General features: G+C 42.4%; 1 protein-coding gene across 1 annotated transcript; it reads left to right on the top strand.

The window, feature by feature from the left end:
- The first annotated feature begins 767 nt into the window (after positions 1 to 767).
- LOC308388068 (TBC1 domain family member 10A-like) lies at positions 768 to 16,453 on the top strand. Its single transcript, XM_080868547.1, has 9 exons — positions 768 to 1,311; positions 8,338 to 8,437; positions 8,534 to 8,641; positions 9,561 to 9,667; positions 9,769 to 9,883; positions 10,083 to 10,148; positions 11,225 to 11,414; positions 13,447 to 13,601; positions 13,779 to 16,453. The coding sequence occupies exons 1-9, from the start codon at positions 1,130 to 1,132 to the stop codon at positions 14,181 to 14,183; spliced, it is 1,428 nt and encodes a 475-aa protein (XP_080724673.1). The 5' UTR covers positions 768 to 1,129; the 3' UTR covers positions 14,184 to 16,453.
- The last annotated feature ends 1,959 nt before the right edge of the window (positions 16,454 to 18,412 follow it).

The following is an 18,412-nucleotide window of genomic DNA, read 5'->3' on the forward strand; positions in this document are numbered from 1 at the left end:
CACCTTGTCGATCCCAAAATACTGTTTTATGCCTGTCACACTGTGTTATTTCTTTCATTTTTCATAAATTCATCTCTAGAAATTGGAACAAATTACATTTTCCTAATAACAAAGTAGATAAGTATACAATTTAAAAAAATTTTTATATTGTCTTATCCTGTTCATCCCTTGAGTTAAATTCCTTTCTATGTGCAAACATAAAATACACACCTAACTCTTTTATTCTTGAAATATTCATAGGTTACAGTAAAGTGGTTTGACAAACAAACAAACGTTTTCACTCTGGAATTGAATCAAAAAGGAGCCGCTATCTTTGGAAGACTTTCAGAAAGCCCAGAGAACTATTGCTCAAGTCTGACTCCTTGAAAGCAAAATATGAAGAAATGAGGGATGACTCATGACTTTTGCAGAAGTGAATGATTAAAGATGTGAATGCAGGGCGTTTTTGCATGTCGGCTATTTTACTCCGTATTCTGCATCAACTAAGATTTTGCTGCTTCAGTGCAATGCAGTTATTACAATACAAGTTCTGTCTGAACTATTTGAAAGACAATGTCACCTCACTTGTAATTAAGATCAGATATAACGATTTAATGGAGCACTCTTATGCTGGTTGCAGAAAAATAACTTCCTGTGGTAATTGTCAGTGAAGTGAAATTGCTAACCGTACCTGCATGTGTGATTTCCAGCATTAGGTGGCAACAGGGAGTCACAAGATTCCATGGATGTTTTGTTTACTACGCTCTTCGGGGCAAGACAGCTTTTCTCTTCCTTGTAGCCAGCAGCTAACTCACATTCCTGCTGACAGCACAGAAACTAGGTGTGTGTCAGCTGACAGTTGTGTGATGCTAGCACAGTAACTTTGGGCGATTAGCAAACAGATACTTTGCTGCTAATTAAGCGGTCATCGAGGTGCGATTTAGAGTGTGAGTGGAGCGTTAATTATGTGGAGGAGAGGGGGATGTACATAAAAAAAAAAACCCTCAAGTGGCTGTTGTAGCGTTAGCGAGCTAGCAGCTATCTCAGTAGCAACCGTAGCTAGCAGGCGGCTCCCATGGACGGCATTAAAGTGGCAGCTTTTCTTCTGAAGACCCTGTAGGCGGCTTACGCTAAGATAAATGTTGGCTCAATGGCCAGAACGGAGCTGAGCAATGGACTTAATTTGCGAGACAACCCAGAGAAGCTGACAGAAAATGGAACGGGCTCCTCGCACGGATTAGACCCAGAGGTAAACGGCAATGTCGTCCCCGGAGAGACCCAGGTGGACAAGTACGGATTCACAGGAGGAGCCCAGCAATACGCTGGAGACTCGTAAGTGTCGTTTAACATAACTGATATTTTATTTAGCCCTCGAAATCAATGGAGTAATTCATAAAGGTTTCCTTGTCCCTTTTCTTCTTTGACTGAGATGGATAAACGCGAATAAAACTCAGTCTTCTCTGCGGCTCAGATGGCTTCTTTCCCCCACTGACGCTGTAATATTTATCAATAATGAGTTTGTTTATAGTCAAAAGAAGAAAAGTTAAGGTTGGATGGCTTCAAACTGTACACGGTAAACACATTCCTTTACAGTTTAACCCAACCCCACCTGGTTTAATGGTTCACTGCTTTTTATTGTTACTGTTGTTTGCCTCAAAGTGAACCAGAGTGCGCTGATGATCCCTTGACCTTATGACTTGTGCATCAGGGTGAAAGTTTTTTAGTAAAAAAAAGTGTATTTAATTATTCGTTGCAAAAGGATATTATACCATTGTAATCTTTTGAGATGCACCGTGATAAGACTGGATTTGGTTTCAGTGCATTGTTACATGCTCTTCAGCATCAGCACAGCTGCTGTATCATCTCTATTTCACACCACGGCGTAGAAACAGCAGAAATAAAGCCCGTATGTGCAATAGTGTACACTGCCCTGAGTTTGACGTCACTGTTTTGTAATGCATCACTGTCAGGAAAAAAATGGCCGCATTGTTAAAAAGGAGGGTTACGATTCAGTGGATTGGTCAGTTTGTTTCTGATGGAACTGGCTCTCCATTCATCCATCCCATCCATCCATCCATCTTCATCCGCTTTGTCCGGGACCAGGTCGCGGGGGCAGCAGCCTAAGCAAAGAGGCCCAGACCTCCCTCTCCCCAGCCACCTCCTCCAGCTTATCCGGGGGAATACCAAGGCGTTCCCAGGCCAGCCGAGAGATATAATCTCTCCAGCGTGTCCTGGGTCTGCCCCGGGGCCTCCTCCCGGTGGGACATGCCTGGAACACCTCACCCAGGAGGCGCCCAGGGGGCATCCTTGTCAGATGCCCGAACCACCTCAGCTGGCTCCTTTCGATGTGGAGCAGCAGCTGCTCTACTCTGAGCCCCTCCCGGATGGCCGAACTTCTCACCCTATCTCTAAGGGAGAGGCCAGCCACCCTTCGGAGGAAGCTCATTTCTGCCGCTTGTATCCGCGATCTCGTTCTTTCGGTCACTACCCACAGCTCGTGGCCATAGGTGAGGGTAGGGACGTAGATCGACCGGTAAATTGAGAGCTTCGCTTTTACACTCAGCTCCCTCTTCACCACGACGGACCGGTGCAGCGTCTGCATTACTGCAGCTGCAGCCCCAATCCGTCTGTCGATCTCCGGCTCCCTTCTCCCATCACTCGCGAACAAGACCCCGAGATACTTGAACTCCTCCACTTGGGGCAGGAACTCATCCCCGACCCGGAGTGGGCACTCCACCCTTTTCCGGCTGAGAACCATGGCCTCAGATTTGGAGGTGCTGATCCTCATTCCCGCTGCTTCACACTCGGCTGCGAACCGTTCCAGTGCGAGCTGGAGGCCCTCACCCGATGAAGCCAACAGAACCACATCATCTGCAAAAATCAGAGATGAGATTCTGAGGCCACCAAAGCGAAAGCCCTCCGCCACTTGGCTGCGCCTAGAAATCCTGTCCATAAAAATTATGAACAGAACCGGAGACAAAGGGCAGCCCTGGCGGAGCCCATCACCCACCGGGAACGAGTCCGACTTATTGCCGGCAATGCGAACCAAGCTCTTGCAACGGTTGTATAGGGATCGAATGGCCCGTAGCAATGGGCCAGACACCCCATATTCCCGCAACACCTCCCACAGGACACCCCGAGGGACACGGTCGAATGCCTTCTCCAAGTCCACAAAACACATGTAGACTGGTTGGGCAAACTCCCATGCACCCTCAAGTATCCTGGAGAGGATAAAGAGCTGGTCCAGTGTTCCGCGACCAGGACGAAAACCGCATTGTTCCTCCTGTATCCGAGGTTCGACTAACGGACGAACTCTCCTTTCCAGCACCCTGGCATAGACTTTCCCAGGGAGGCTGAGGAGTGTGATCCCCCTGTAGTTGGAACACACCCTCCGGTCCCCTTTCTTAAAGATGGGGACCACCACCCCGGTCTGCCAGTCCACAGGTACTGCCCCTGATCTCCACGCAACATTAGTATTTAGTATTTATTTATTTATTGTCATTGTCAAGAACAATGAAATTGCGTTTGGGGCTTCCATACAACCCAAAAAAAAGAAGAAAATAATAAATACCCCTTAAAACCCAAGTGTACATATTTAACCCAGTGTGACTCCAATGCAATAAGACAATCCTTAGCAATAATGTTCGTAGAAATTCAGACAAAGACCTGAGAAACATGACAAAATACAACAATGCAACCCATTCAATATTATTGTACTGTGAGATATGATATCAGATATGATAGTTATCTATTTAAGAAAGAGGGGGGGGGGCAGGAGGGGGAAGAGAATAAAGATATGATGCACCAATGCAGACCAGTTCATTGCTATTAAGAAGTTGGATATGGTTATTGTCCGTGAGAGGGGGGCAGAGAGTTCAGGAGCCTCACAGCCTGTGGATACAGGCTGTTGGCCAGTCTGGATGTTCTGGCCTGTATAGACCTGTACCTTCTCCCTGAGGGCAGCAGATGGAAAAGGTGGCGCGCAGGGTGATGTTGGTCCCGCAGGATACTGTGCACCCTCCTCAGACAGCGAGTGGGGAAGATATTACTGATCTCTGGCAGACTTGTTCCAATAATTCTGCCAGCTTCTTTCACCACCCGCTGGAGTGCTTGCTGATCGGCCTTGGTGCAGCTGGGGAACCACACTAGAAATCCATACGTCAGAACGCTGCTGATGGCACAGTTGTAGAAGTTCAACATCAGAGATCTGGGAATGTGTGCGCTCCGCAGTCTCCAGAGGCGTGTCAACCAGGACAGCCCTACAACGTCCAGAGCCTTCAGGAACTCGGGGCGGACCTCATCAACACCAGGGGCTCTGCCACCAAGGAGTTGTTTAACTGCCTCAGTGACCTTGCCCCCGGAAATTGGCGGGTCATTCCCCTCATCCCCAGACTCTGCTTCCTCCTCGGAAGACGTGTCAGTGGGATTAAGGAGGTCCTCGAAGTATTCCTTCCACCGCCTGACAATTTTCTCAGTCGACGTCAGCAGCGCTCCACCAGCACTATACACAGTGCAGGTAGAGCACCGCTTTCCCCTCCTGAGACGTCTGACGGTTTGCCAGAATCTCTTCGAGGCAGTCCGAAAGTCTTTTTCCATGGCCTCTCCGAACTCATCCCACACCCGAGTTTTTGCTTCAGCCACTGCCCGAGCCGCATTCCGCTTGGCCTGTCGATACCTGTCGGCTGCCTCCGGAGTCCCACAGGCTAACCAAGCCCGATAGGACTCCTTCTTCAGCCTAGTGGCTCCCTTCACCTCTGGTGTCCACCATTTGGTTCGGGGATTACCACCACGGCAGGCACCAACCACCTTGCGGCCGCAGCTCAATGCAGCAGCTTCGGCAATGGAGACGCTGAACATGGTCCATTCGGACTCAATGTCCCCAGTCTCCCTCGGAATGCTGTTGAAGCTCTGCCGGAGGTGTGCGTTGAAGATCTCGCGGACTGGGGCCTCTGCTCTCCATTAGGGCTGCCACAAACGATTATTTTGATAGTCGACTAGTCACCGATTATTTTTGCGATTAGTCGACTAATCAGATCATCATCCATTGGACGTAAAACTACAGCTTATTGCACCAGCAGCATCTGCTCTTATATAACTATCATTAGCTTACAGCTTTAAGTGTTTAAGGTCTGTGCTAACTAAAAATAAAGACAAGATGGTAGTTTATTAAATTTTAATGAAATTTGCAGATTGTTTCGGTGAAGTTTAATTAACTCCTTGCTATCTAAAATATAACAGGACACTGGAGTATATTCTGGAGCATCTCACACTTCTGATAATCAGCTGTCTGCTTGACGTTTATTCAGCTGTGTAAAAACTATAACTTTAATCTCAGACAAACTGATTTACTCAGGAACAAATAAAAGATAAGATAACCTTTATTAGTCCCACACGTGGGAAATTTGTTTTGTCACAGCAGGAAGTGGACAGTGCAAAAGTTATGAGGCAAAAATTAGAATACAATAAGAATAAATACAGTACACAACTGTACAGAATAGAATAAAATAAAATACTATATACAGTAGAATAAAATAAAATAAATATACAATAAGATAAAAATAGAATACAAATACAAATACTATATACAACTGAGTAAAAATACTAAAAAAGCCAAACAATAACATTTTAAGTTATCTAAGTGACTCATATATATTTAACCTGAGTAGCGAAAGACGGCGGTGGGTTTGAAAACGATTTGCGGGGAGTCCGGTGTTCTCACGGCGCTAGTGACCTAGCCCCCGGCTCACTAACGAGCTAGTGGGTAACAGACGTCTCCGAAAACGTCGGAGCGCTTTTGAAAATATGTGGTGTCCTGATAAACTGAGCAGATATTTGAGGTTTACACAGCTACATTCTCGCCTGAAAATATGTTAAACGTTTATTTTGTGACCCAGAAAGAATAATAAGAGTAACATTAAAACTAACTAGCTGCCGCCATTGTTGGAAACTGCGCTGGGCCGCGCTATGAATTCTGGGACAGAGCTGCTTCTTCTTCGGGGTTTAACGGTAGCTGACATCCTTGTACATGCAATGCTGCCATCTTCTGTTTCAGTCCGTTATTACACTCTTAAATCCTACTACTTATTCCTGCGTCTTTTGTGATCTTACAAAGCTTCAAACGACGCGTCAACTATTAAATCAGTCGTCGACGATTTTGATAGTCGACGTAATCGTGACTAGTCGACAAATCGTGGCAGCCCTACTCTCCATTCATCCCAAGCTATTTGTGTTAGTCTGTATTCTGTGTTCCTACTTTTCTTGCTCAACAGCTCTCTGGCACCAAAATGAGAGACCGGATTCCTTCTTTGTTGTATTTTTCTCACTGGCATTAATATTCAGTAACTTGGCACTGTCACTTCACAGGAAGACATTTCTTGGTTCAAAGTTTCCATGTTCTGTCTGCAGCTGGGTGGGTTCACTCTACTCTGGCTTCCTCCCAGAGTCAAGACATGCCTGTTAGGTTAATTGGCCATAGGTGTATCAGACATTTCATCCCATTATGGCTCTGGGAAATGACCCTGAATTAGATAAGGGTCATTTCATGTGAACGGACCAAGTTCCTTCAGCCTAACCACCTTTCCATGGGGGAGCAGCGGGATCTTGGGTAATGATATCTATACTTCTTAGTAGAAGAACTCCCAGATTACTGTTGTTTTTCAATAAGTAAACTAACATATTGTGATGAAGATGGGTTTCTGTGGAGCCATTTTTAAACGGGTATACCTAGGGAGCTGCTTAAATTATGTCAATCACATTTTTTAGGCCAAATATCTGCTACTATGATTTAATGAATGTGGAATTTCAAAAATGTAGCTGAAGTTCAACATCAAATTCTTGCATTTGCTTGAAAATCTGATAGTACAGCCTGCACTAGTGTTTTAGAAACCCTGTAGACAGAACAGTTTTAAAGAGGGGGTTGAAATTTGTTACACAGATTCCCATATATGAGGTGTGCTCTATACCATCAATTTACCCAAATGACATGAATGGTATTAAAAATATTAAGGCTTGAAAATGGGGAAACAAATGTATTCTAGTGAACAATATTTGAGATATTCCAAAAGAAATGACATCAGACAGGAATTTCAATTGTGAATTGTTTGGTAATAACAAGTGGGAGTGGGAGAAAAGTTTCTTCCACTGCTAAATTTGCTCTCTATACCTTCACCATCCATCCCTGTGGAGCCAAAGGAGCCACATTTCCATCATCCACAGTTCAAAATCATTATATTTCTCTTATACTGGGACTTGGTGCAGCCCCTCAATTCAACCTCAAAAGAAGTCATGGTAGCTCCTCTCTTTTTAAGGACACACAGTTCTTTTAAGACAAGTTTCTTCTGATTGGTTGACCCTTGTAAACAGAAGGTAGGAATAGGAGGTAGCTTTTTTGTTTTTTTCCCTTTGTCACACTCACCTTTGTGTGGTCATCATACAGACCTAAGAGTAAAAAAAGGGTCTGAAAAAGTGTGTTTGGTGCAATATAAATCCTGACATTTTGGATCACAAGGATTGCTTGCACATATGCTGACCTTGTTAGCTGACATACAAATATCTACCTTTGTTACTGTACATGTTTGTGTATAATGCTGTAAGTCCCCTTTAATAAAGCCCTCCTCAAAAGCTAGCTTTCACTTCTGGGTCTGCACACCATCCTGGTTTGTCTATCTTCCTTGCTCTTAAAGCTAGTCTTGGACTTTGCCTTGAACATAGGCAAAGTTTGGCAGAAAGTTTGTTTGTTTGCTTTAATTAATTCATTTAATTTAATTTTCCTTATAAACCAAGTAATATGACTCATTTTTCAAATAAATGAAGAAAAACAGATTCAGCCAAGCAGGCTGACCTGTCAACAACAAAATGTTTAGTGTTTTTTACTGTTTTGAAGACACAATGCAGTCTGTCCTTATCTTGTTCTTTGGGGTTATTAGATAACATTGGTGTAAGTGGCATTGTTTGAGCTTGCTTTAATAACGGCACTGCAGTAAGTTGTAAAGTTAATCATATAAATAAATAGACCAGGTTTCTTTGGTTGTTTTTGTGTGTGTCAAATGTGACAGCTCAGGTCTTCAGCAGCTCTGCAGTGAGGTGAGAGATTAGTAAATGTTTTGAGTAGGAGGGTGTAGTAAGCTGAACAAAGGGAAAGTTCTCCCACAGCTTCCTGTTTTCCATCCACTTCTTTGCTGATTGCCAGTGTTTAACTGCTTAGCCTGAGGTTAGGTTTCCTACACGTACAAGGAAGAGATTCCTGCCCTCTATGATGACAGGATTACTGGACATGGCACAGAAGAGTGAAACCATTGTCAGTCAGGGCTGAGAATAATTTGTTTGCCTCTATCAGTTTAATTGTTTCCTCCTCCACAGTGCTGAAGAGGTCCCAACTGAGGTGTTGAGACAGCGGGAGGCAAAATGGTTGGAGATGCTCAACAGCTGGGACAAGTGGATGGCCAAAAGACACAAGAAGGTCCGCTTTATAAGCTGTAAATGACATCAGATGTATTAATTATGTCCAGTTGTTATATACAGCTTCTTCTTGAACTGTCCATGTGTTGTATAACAGGTGAAAGAGCGCTGTCAGAAGGGGATCCCTCCATCCCTGAGAGGCCGAGCTTGGCTCTACCTTTCTGGAGGCAAAGTGAAAAGGGAGCTAAACCAGGGCAAGTTCCAGGTCAGTCATAGGAAGTTGTTTAAAAAGTGGACTTTTTTTTTTAAATTCTCAAATAAATAAAACATAATATGACAATATTAGATGACGTATTACAAAAAGACAATTACACATTAAACATAGGAAGAGACAAACAGAAATATTACAAAAAGAAGGTGATGAGATGTGTCGCACGTACCAATCATGGTAGGCAGTCTTAGCATGTGTTCAGAGTATATGCTAGGTATGATGAGAAGAACATAAGCTCTGTAACATAAGAATGGAGATGGGTTTTTCCACTTTGGATCAATTTTTCTTTAAATTCACCCTGAATTGTTTTCCTAGAGTAATTATATAGTTATCTATTTGGGGAAAAAGTGCACTCTTTTCAGGCCTGGGACAAGATATATGATGCAAAATCATTTGTAAAATAAGTTAGGGAGTCTGTCTTCCTGTATTTGACAGAAAAAGTTTCAGCTGTACATTTTTTACCATATTTGTGACAATTTTAGATGTGAAACTGTCGTTAATGATCGACTAAATAAATCCTTAAAGCAAGAATGCAGTTAAAGGAAGAGTTTTAGTTTTAGCTCTGGCTAAAATATCTTTGGGTGGAACTGTGCAGGAAGAGTCCTGATACGTACACATCACTGACAGCATGCCAGGATATTGTCTATTGTTTCAGTTTTAACAATAGCACGCCAGTAAACATCCAAACACGGTACACACTTAAAGTTTTAGTTACAATATTTTTATCTGTGCTGTTGCACTTTGCATCGAAAAGCATTGTTAAGATCAGCAACCAAAACTACACTGCTATAGTTTAGCAAAGACTAAATTGCAAACAGATGTTGCTATTTGGAATAGAAGGCTTGTAGCTATACTTAGAATGTTTTACAAAACAACATAATGTTAAAAATGCCAACCAAATTGTGTTATTTAGAAACTGGACGAGGAGCAAGGAGATCCCAAATGGGTTGATATCATTGAGCGGGACCTTCATCGACAGTTCCCTTTCCATGAAATGTTTGCAGCGAGAGGAGGTCACGGGTATGCGTTTCCATTCCTCGCTTCCAGAATCCTTTTATGTGTCCCACTTTTCGCCTAATGAGGCCAAACGTTGTTTCTAAACCAGCTGTTTTGATGTATAGGCAGCAGGACCTGTTTCGTGTGCTGAAGGCTTACACTCTGTATCGGCCTGATGAGGGTTACTGCCAGGCTCAGGCTCCCGTCGCTGCTGTACTTCTGATGCATATGCCAGCTGAGGTGAATATTTAATACTTTTTCTAATCTAAAATACTGGATGCCATCTGTTCTAATCGAAAATGTTAATTTCTAAGTTTGTTTTTCAAATGTATATTTTTCTATCAACGGCATCATCGTTTTACTTTATGTAAAAAGTACTTTTTTTATTACTTTAATTTGTGATTCCTCTAATTCTCTCTCCCTCTTTCTTTGGTCCTAGGATGCTTTCTGGGTTCTTGTTCAGATTTGTGAAAAATACCTTCCTGGATACTACAGTGCAGGGCTGGTATGTTGCTGTCAGTGTCATTGTTCCGCCTGTTATTCATCTACCTGTAATCTGTACACTCACCAGCCACTAAATATCTAATCACACGCTGTTCCTGTCACCTAAGAACAGGAAATTTCTTAGGTGGATATTTTCTTGGCATAATTTGTCCCTTAGACAAACTGGGCATGTTTAAATGCCACAGCATGTCAGAACATTGTTGCTGACCTTGTCTATGTCTGTGTACCCATGTTTGGTGGCCGCTTCCAGCAGAAGAAAGTGCCATGTCATAAAGCCCATGTCATCTTATACTGGGGTTTTTGTGTTATTTGAGTTCACTGTACTCAAATAGCTTCCACACTCAGCAGATCACAATCTAATAAGCACCCTTGGAATGTGGCTGTACCGGAGGTTCACATCATGGATGTGAAGCCGACAAACCTGTAGAAACTGTGCAGTGGTGTCATTTTAATATACACCAAAATCTCTGAAGAATGTTTCCACCACCTTTTTGATTTTGTGATGAAAAGATTTAATATGGGCTGAGACGAAAGGGGGCTAACCTGGTAATAACAAAGTGTCAGTGAAAGTTGTAACAAGTTAATACTAAATAAAGTGGTTGGTGAGTGTATATCTATGTACACAAAATGAACATGTGTTTTGTACCAACAAGTAAATAAATGAGTCATTTAAGGACTCCAAACACACCCCATAATGGGCAAAAATCATTTTGTTTTACAGTTTTGATATTTATGGATATTTTTCCCAGGAATTAAGGTGACTTTTACCCGTAGAAAAACAAATTCAGCTTCAAGATTTGAAGTCATTCAAAGTTTAGTTTGATATTTACAGCTTGTCTGTTGGCCTAATTTTCTAAAGCCAGAACTTCGCTTTTTCAGCTCGATGGTACGTGTGGCTGCTCTAGTGTTACAGCTCTTTAGGCCGTTGTCTCTGTCACTCATGCTGATATGCTAACAGCCTAATTACCTGAGGTGGTGACCAGGCTAGAAGGATAAGATAATCAGACAATCAGATTAAGCAAAGACAAAGCAGTCTGTTCTTTCTCTGCTGACTGTTTTTGCATGTTGTCTCCACAGGAGGCGATCCAGCTCGACGGGGAGATTCTGTACGCTCTGCTGCAGCAGGTTTCCTCTGTGGCCTACCGTCACTTAAAGAAGCAGAAGCTGGAGCCCACCCTGTGCATGACCGAGTGGTTCATGTGCATCTTCTCTCGCACTCTGCCGTGGGCCTCGGTGCTGCGCGTCTGGGACATGTTCCTGTGTGAAGGTGAAGTGCCCCACACTGATAGATTTTCTTCTTTTTTATAATTGCATTGCATTGAATTGCTACTCTTACAGAGATGATGGGATAGATACGATAGTGTATTCAAATGCTATTAAACAGAAGTGTTTTACTTTAAGCTCACAGATGGAAGATTTGTTTGATGTGGCTTGTGGTTGATTTTTGTTTGACTGAGTGGAGAGTTCACAGTGCAGTAGTGGAAAATGCCACACTTGAGTTTGGGGGCACACCTAAGAAGAACTTCCTGTCTTTGCATTGAGTTAGTTGGTGCAGACAAATAAGAGAAGTGTTGAGATAGACAGGATGAAGTATTAGTGGCCTGGCTGAAAGTTGTGTGCTTTTTGGTTTTTCATTTAAACGTATCCCTCCGTTGCTTAAGTTATCAGTCTCTAGACAGCAATTAAATGAATACAAAATGGTAGCATTTAACGGTCCGCCAATACCCATCATATGACCATCATCCTCCTCTTTGATTTTACTTTAATGTCAGGAATCAGTAACAGTTTAAGGTAGATAACTGTAACAAAACCAAGTAGAAAGTACAAAACCTGAAGAGCTGGGTCTGATGGTTCCAGAGAGGGAGGCGGTTTTTCAGCCATTGAAAGGTCGGTGGTTCGATTCAGGCTTCTTCCAGTCTGCACATCAGTGCTCTTGGGCAAGATGCTGAACCCCCAAACCTTCCTTTATTTTTGTGCGTGAATCTAAGTGGGTTGATAAAACTAGAAAAGCACTATATAAATACATTTACCATTTACATGCACAGGACACTTTGCTAGGAACTCTTTTTTTAATGACTGGCTGTCTTAAATTGTTGTTGCACAAAGTCAACAGGGTGCTGATAACATGATAGCATCACAGACTCATGCACATCCATGATGGCAACCTCCCGTTCTACAACATACCTAAGGTGCTCTTGAGCTCTGGTGACTGTGTTTTGAGCACAGTGAACTCATTGTCATGTCATCTCATGATTGAGATGATTCTAGCTTTGTGAAGTTGTGGTTATAAAGGGTTGGTCAGTAATAATACTCAGGTAGAGAGTGGTATTTAAATGATGGTCAGTTGGCACAAAGGGGCACTCTGCTTTGTTGTGCCAAACACAACTTGTTTTCCAAGAGGAGCACTATGGACTCTGTAGGCTCCTCTTGTTAATCTTTTTATTTTGTTGTTTATCTTATTTATATTATTATCACCTGAAAGACAAAACAAAGGGAGGTACACAAAAAATTTTTTTTGCTGTGTGTGAGGGAGAGCAAGAGAGTGAGAATCTGCAGCAGAAGTCAAGACTAACCAGATTAAGCAACATTTTTCAAATCTTTAGATGTCTACTTGTTGTGAAGCCTTATAAATTGTAGCCTCAGTTTCCTGTTCTTAGCTGACAGGAGCGGCTCCTGCTGTGGTTTTCTGCCACTCTGCTTTAAGGTTTATTGTGTTGTGCATTCAGAGATGCTTTTCTGCATACCTTGCATACCTGACCATTTTCTGTCAACCTTTGAGATGATTGTTCAGAAAAATCGCACCCATTTGTGAAATACTCACATCAGCCCATCTGCCACATTCAAAGTCACTGAAGTCACCTTTTCTTCTGAGTTTAACTTAAAGCATGTCATCTTAGCCATGTCTACAGGCCTAATTGCATTTATGTGCCGTGTAATTGGTTGTTTATGTGTTTGTGTTAATGAACAGTTTAACAGATGTGTCTAATGAAGTGGCTGGCAAGTGTATATGCGCTGATGGAGGGTTTCTCTGGTACTAATCGGGGTAAAACGGAGATAAAGAGTGATCAGTGAGCTGTGATCAGAATATCCAAGTAACAACCCACAGACTAAAAACATGAAGCCTCCCTGTTGTTTTATTTTGAAATAATACAAATGTGTCACCGCACTGAATCATTGTGTCACCCAACCCAACTCAAAGTACTTCTCATGGTTATTATGGAGAAATGAATTACTAATATAAAATGTGAAAGTTAGTTGATCTGGCCTCATGTTGTCTTGTGTGACGTGTATGTTCTCAGGAGTGAAGATCCTCTTCAAAGTGGGCCTGGTCCTCCTCAAATGCACGTTGGGATCCCAGCAGAAACTGAAGGACTGCCAAAGTCTCTATGAGACAATGGAGCTGCTCCGAGCAATAAATCCAGAGTACATGCAAGAAAGTTTCCTGGTGCATGAGGTACACCTACACAGACCATTAAGTCTTTGCAATCCATTTTCTTATTTTGACCCTGCAAACCCTTCTGAGACTTTAACTGCTGAGATTGTGAAAACACCAATAATGGAAATGCTTTAACTAAAAGCTCAGACATTAAATCACGTGTGGCTCACACTCCTGTATTTATGTGTGTTTCAGATTATCGAGTTAACGATATCCGAGACAAAGATTGAGAAGGAGCACAATGCTCAGCTCCGGCGCTGGAAGGAGAGTCACGGAGATCTGCACTGTAAATCCCCTCCCAGGATGCACGGGGCTAAAGCCATCATGACCTCTGAGCCACACAGCAAACAACACCTGAAACAAAGACCTGCCATCACCGTGGAGTCTCCCTTGGCACCCAAGACGGATGTGAATGAAGAAAATGCAGCCACAAGAAGTAGAAAGACTAAGGATGAAGATGAGATGAAGACAGCATTCCCTTCACAGGAGCTGATTAATCCTTACGCTCCTTCCTCTGACCCCTCACCTCTCTTCGAACATATAACCCTAAAAGGGTCCAAAGAGAGTCTGAGCAGTGTAGAGCAAGACACCTACCTGTAGCAGGAGAAGATTTATCACAGTTTACAAACAGCAGTAAGTCCATACAGGCCTAACCAAGCAGTGACATGACGACACCTTTCAGTGTGTCTGGGGCAAAAATAAAACTGAGATGTTTGTGAATTTTTACATAAGTTTGTAAAACTGAACGCCAGCTAAGCAGCTAGGCTAAGCAGCTGCTGAAGTCATTTCACTCACACAGGTTGCTATGCTTTTTAACTACATCCTACAGCCACATTTGTAAAGTGGAACTCAGAGGTGTCATTTCCAGGGACCAGCAGCAGATGACGACAATGTGTGACGCCGATAAATTAGGTTTTATTCCTGCAGGCAGGCGTTTGAACTTGGGGCTATTTTGCCCATCTCCATTGGGCTTTAACAACAAAAAAAGATGAACCTCATAATCACTCATGTAAACACATAAATGTCTAGTCCTGATTCCCCCAAGTTTAATTCAAACTCTAAAAGATAAACAATGAAGAAGAAAAAAGAATTAGTGAGTGCATGATCAAATTCGCCTGCTTTCACCTCTAATGCCACCAGTATGCTTGAGCCACTACTGGAGTTCTGTGAGTGTAATCACAATGCAACGTTAAAGTACTAAATAATTAGAAATAGCCCACTGGAGAATAGTCACATGTGGCAAAAGATTTTAATGACACCCGTCGGTAATGTTGACAGGGTCACTAATGCTTATTACGCTGTGCGCCTTCTTGAAAAGAGAAGAACGTATTCTTTATATATAAAGTATATGTTCTCTTATTTATCACAGAGTTGGGAAGTTCCATAAGTAGAAAACTATAAAGCTCAAATAGGTTTTGTTGCTCCATACATTTGCATACAGAATTGCTTCAGAGCAGCTCTCTTGATGGTAAAGGCTGCTGATCTCTCCCTTTGGAGAAAAAAAGCTTGTAGCTAACTGTTAACACCTCCTGCTAGTTACCTCTTAAAAGCAGCACTCTGATTATCTCCCATCTTTTAAAACATTGAGTCTTAATTATTGAGTTTTTTGCCAGGAGCTCTTTGCTTTTTTCCCCAGACTTCCTTTTTGCCTACAGTCACTACGTTGCCATCGGATAGATTTGTATCGTTAGTCTCAGTTATTCGCACTAAATCGCAGACGCACAGTTTTTACGCGTGCACTCTGCAGAGTCTGTGGTGCTGCCTCAGTGAGTCAGTCTCTGCTGTCACTGAACACTAGAGGGCGTCCTGAGATTATCTCTCAGCCTCCGTCAGTGAGCAGCAGCCTTTGTCTTACAGGGGAAAAAGGAGAGGAAAAACCGACGCAAGCTGTTTGACACTCAAATGAAGGACGATAGTTCAGGGACATTTTGTGCCACTAAGCCAAAGATTTGTAAAGTTTATTTTTTAAGATGTATTCGTGGAAGTAATTCAGTTGTGTCTGACAGTATTGTCAGTTTGGGAGTGCGTGGAGTTTTTATTTATGTTGTAAATGAAACAGTATAAGCTGTTTTTGTACAATTACACTTTAAAGGTTTCATCTGCTTTAAATTTGTATAATTATTACAATAAAAGAAAAGGAGCGCACTAGAGGGTTGTTCTCTGCGGCTAAAGCCGATGGAGCTGTAAACCTTTGACGGTGACGTGTAAATACTTGTATAAAACCGAGATGCTGCAAGTGAAGAAAAATTCGAAATGAACTGGAAAAACAGGCAACGTTTAACATTACCAGCAAAAGATGTGGCTTTATTTGGAGTTACCACCATACCTTTGGAGATTATTTTCAGTCGATGATTTCTATAATGGAAAATGGTTGTGGGTATGTGTTGACTTTTAAACACTCAAATGTTGTAAAGCATATGCTACGGGTTCATTTTAAAAAAATTGTTCTGAGGCACTGTTTACTTGTGATGCCCTGTGGAGCTTTTTAAAGTCACATTGGAGATTTTAAAACTTTGATTTTTGTGGGGTTTTTTGTTTTTGTTTTGTTTTTTAACCAATACTTCAACGGTTTCTGCAAAAAGCTGTCCTGAAGAGTTAATTTTGGTCCAGGGAAGGAATTTGAATAAGTTAACCGGTCGTTTTAAAGAGTAAGAACGTTTAGTTTGCTTTCCATCCACTGGAAAATGCACACTCCACTAAGTTGATAAGATGCTGCTTATTATTAATCGTTGCAACAGTTATATTTTGAAACAACAGAGCATTTATTTTGATAGGGGCATGTAGATTTCTGATATTTTGCCTCATTTGATTTAAAATGTGTATTTTTTTTCCACCAAATTCCATTTAAATCAATAAAACTTGAACAGGTATTTCCTGGGTTTTTTGTTTTATGATAACTTTCTCTTACGTCTGCATTTACTGTCAAACACAAGGGGATAAAGTGCCACACAGACGGGACCAAAGTTACGAGCAGTATTTGAATGCCTCCTGTGTTATCGTTCAACGCCCTCACACCCACCCGTCCGCCCGCCCGCCCTCACCCACGCAGCAGCACACTTCCTTGGACACCTGTTTCTCCGGCTCTTTCAGCTCTTGGAGGAATTTGCATGTCAAATAGGGCGAATTCCCACACCACCATCCAAAGTGCCTCACACAGCCATTTGCCTTTGGTCTCTGAATGGAGTCTTCTGCGTGCACACAGGCCTTCTTTTTCTTCTTCTCATTCCCTCAGTAAGATTCAGCTGCAGTCCAAGAACATGACAGCCAAGAATCTCTCCTGCTACATTTTAATTTACTAAACTGGTGAGAAGCCAAAACTGCATTAAAAAGTAAAAGATGGTTGTATGGTCTCAGTTTTTCTTATTTTCTGTCATTTGATAGTACACTTCTTGAATTAGAGGAGATACTAGGATTTAATTTGGCACGCCCAGCTTCCTCATGTCACATTCTGCACAGGAAGCCTTCACAGTGGCTTCTTTTATTTATGTGAAGGATTTTGTGCGTGTTTTTGTCAAGGGGATGCCTGTCATTAGAGCATTTTTGTGTATGTCTCCGCTAGCTGTAACAATGCAGGCTGAACTGCCTATTTCCAATCCAGCGACACCCTTCACCTCAATCTAACCCCACCCTGCCCCCCAGCCGTCCACCTGTGGACCTTCTCCCTCTGCTAGTGCTCAGTGACACTGGTTAGACCTGATCGTAGACCAGAGAGGGTGTAATGGGAGACTTTGTGTTTATGGCTAATCTGCAGAGGAGGAGATGTGACCCAGACGTGATCCCATAACCACGCTCTGTAAAGTGCAGATGAGAATTTTGAGCTTTAGCAGTGTAATCGCCTGTTGCTGGGCCTCGGTTGCATGCAAGGACATCACTATACTTTGTTTAGCTTTTAAAATGTTTCACCCCTACTCCTGAGTGCTTTAAAAGTAGAGTGACCTGAACAAGTCTTTTAATAACAGTGAAATCATCTTCAGAAAATAAGTGCTCTAAATTGGAAATGCTATTTCTCCCAGTGGTGAAGCTTTTTGCAGGCTAATAGCGGTGTGTGTGCGCACACTGAGAAGAAAAGATGATCCGGGAAAGTGAAACAATCATGTATTTTGTTACACTGGAAGCAACAACAATCACCTTCTATCCACAGTGTTCTTGCACAGTTTTCTTGGCTACTGCATTTTGCACCATGCCCCTGCTAAAGGTCCCCAGTGTATATGAAGCACAATGTCCTGGTTTAAATAGTGCCCATAATTCAGACGTGTTCAATTTAATTTCTATCACAACATTTAATTTAAGTCAACCCATGAAGATACCCAACCCAATACAGAGAGCATAGATGCTGATGAGCTGGACACCAGAAATTGTTCTGATATTTTGAAACTTAATCTCGCTAACATTTGCAACTTTATAAATACAGGGCCAGCGCTTTCTTATGCACTTTTATGTTATGTGGCTCATTTTATATGTTAAAATATGTACAAAAACCAGTATAACAACATTTCTTCAAAAGGGAGCATCCCAGAGGTGGATAAGGATGAAATCCACAATATTTACTCACAGTCATTTAACCATTTTCCTTTCAGCAGATTCACATCAACAGCATGCACATACAATATGTGTATGTAAGCAGATATCTCTCATGTGATGTCTGTTTATACACTGTAGCTGTTTATGGGGGGGTGAGCAGAGTGAGGTGGATGATCTCACGATGCCATATGTGTGAAGCGTCTGGGAGATTATAGTCTGCCTTCGTGAGCTCTAAAGCTTTTTGGTAACAAGGACTGAGGGTCTGAAGCTTTATCCCCACCTGCCACCCCCCATCCCTGCCCAATGGG

This window comes from Rhamphochromis sp. 'chilingali' (assembly GCF_963969265.1).
Source record: "Rhamphochromis sp. 'chilingali' genome assembly, chromosome: 2".
In the NCBI taxonomy this organism is placed as follows: Eukaryota; Metazoa; Chordata; class Actinopteri; order Cichliformes; family Cichlidae; genus Rhamphochromis; species Rhamphochromis sp. 'chilingali'.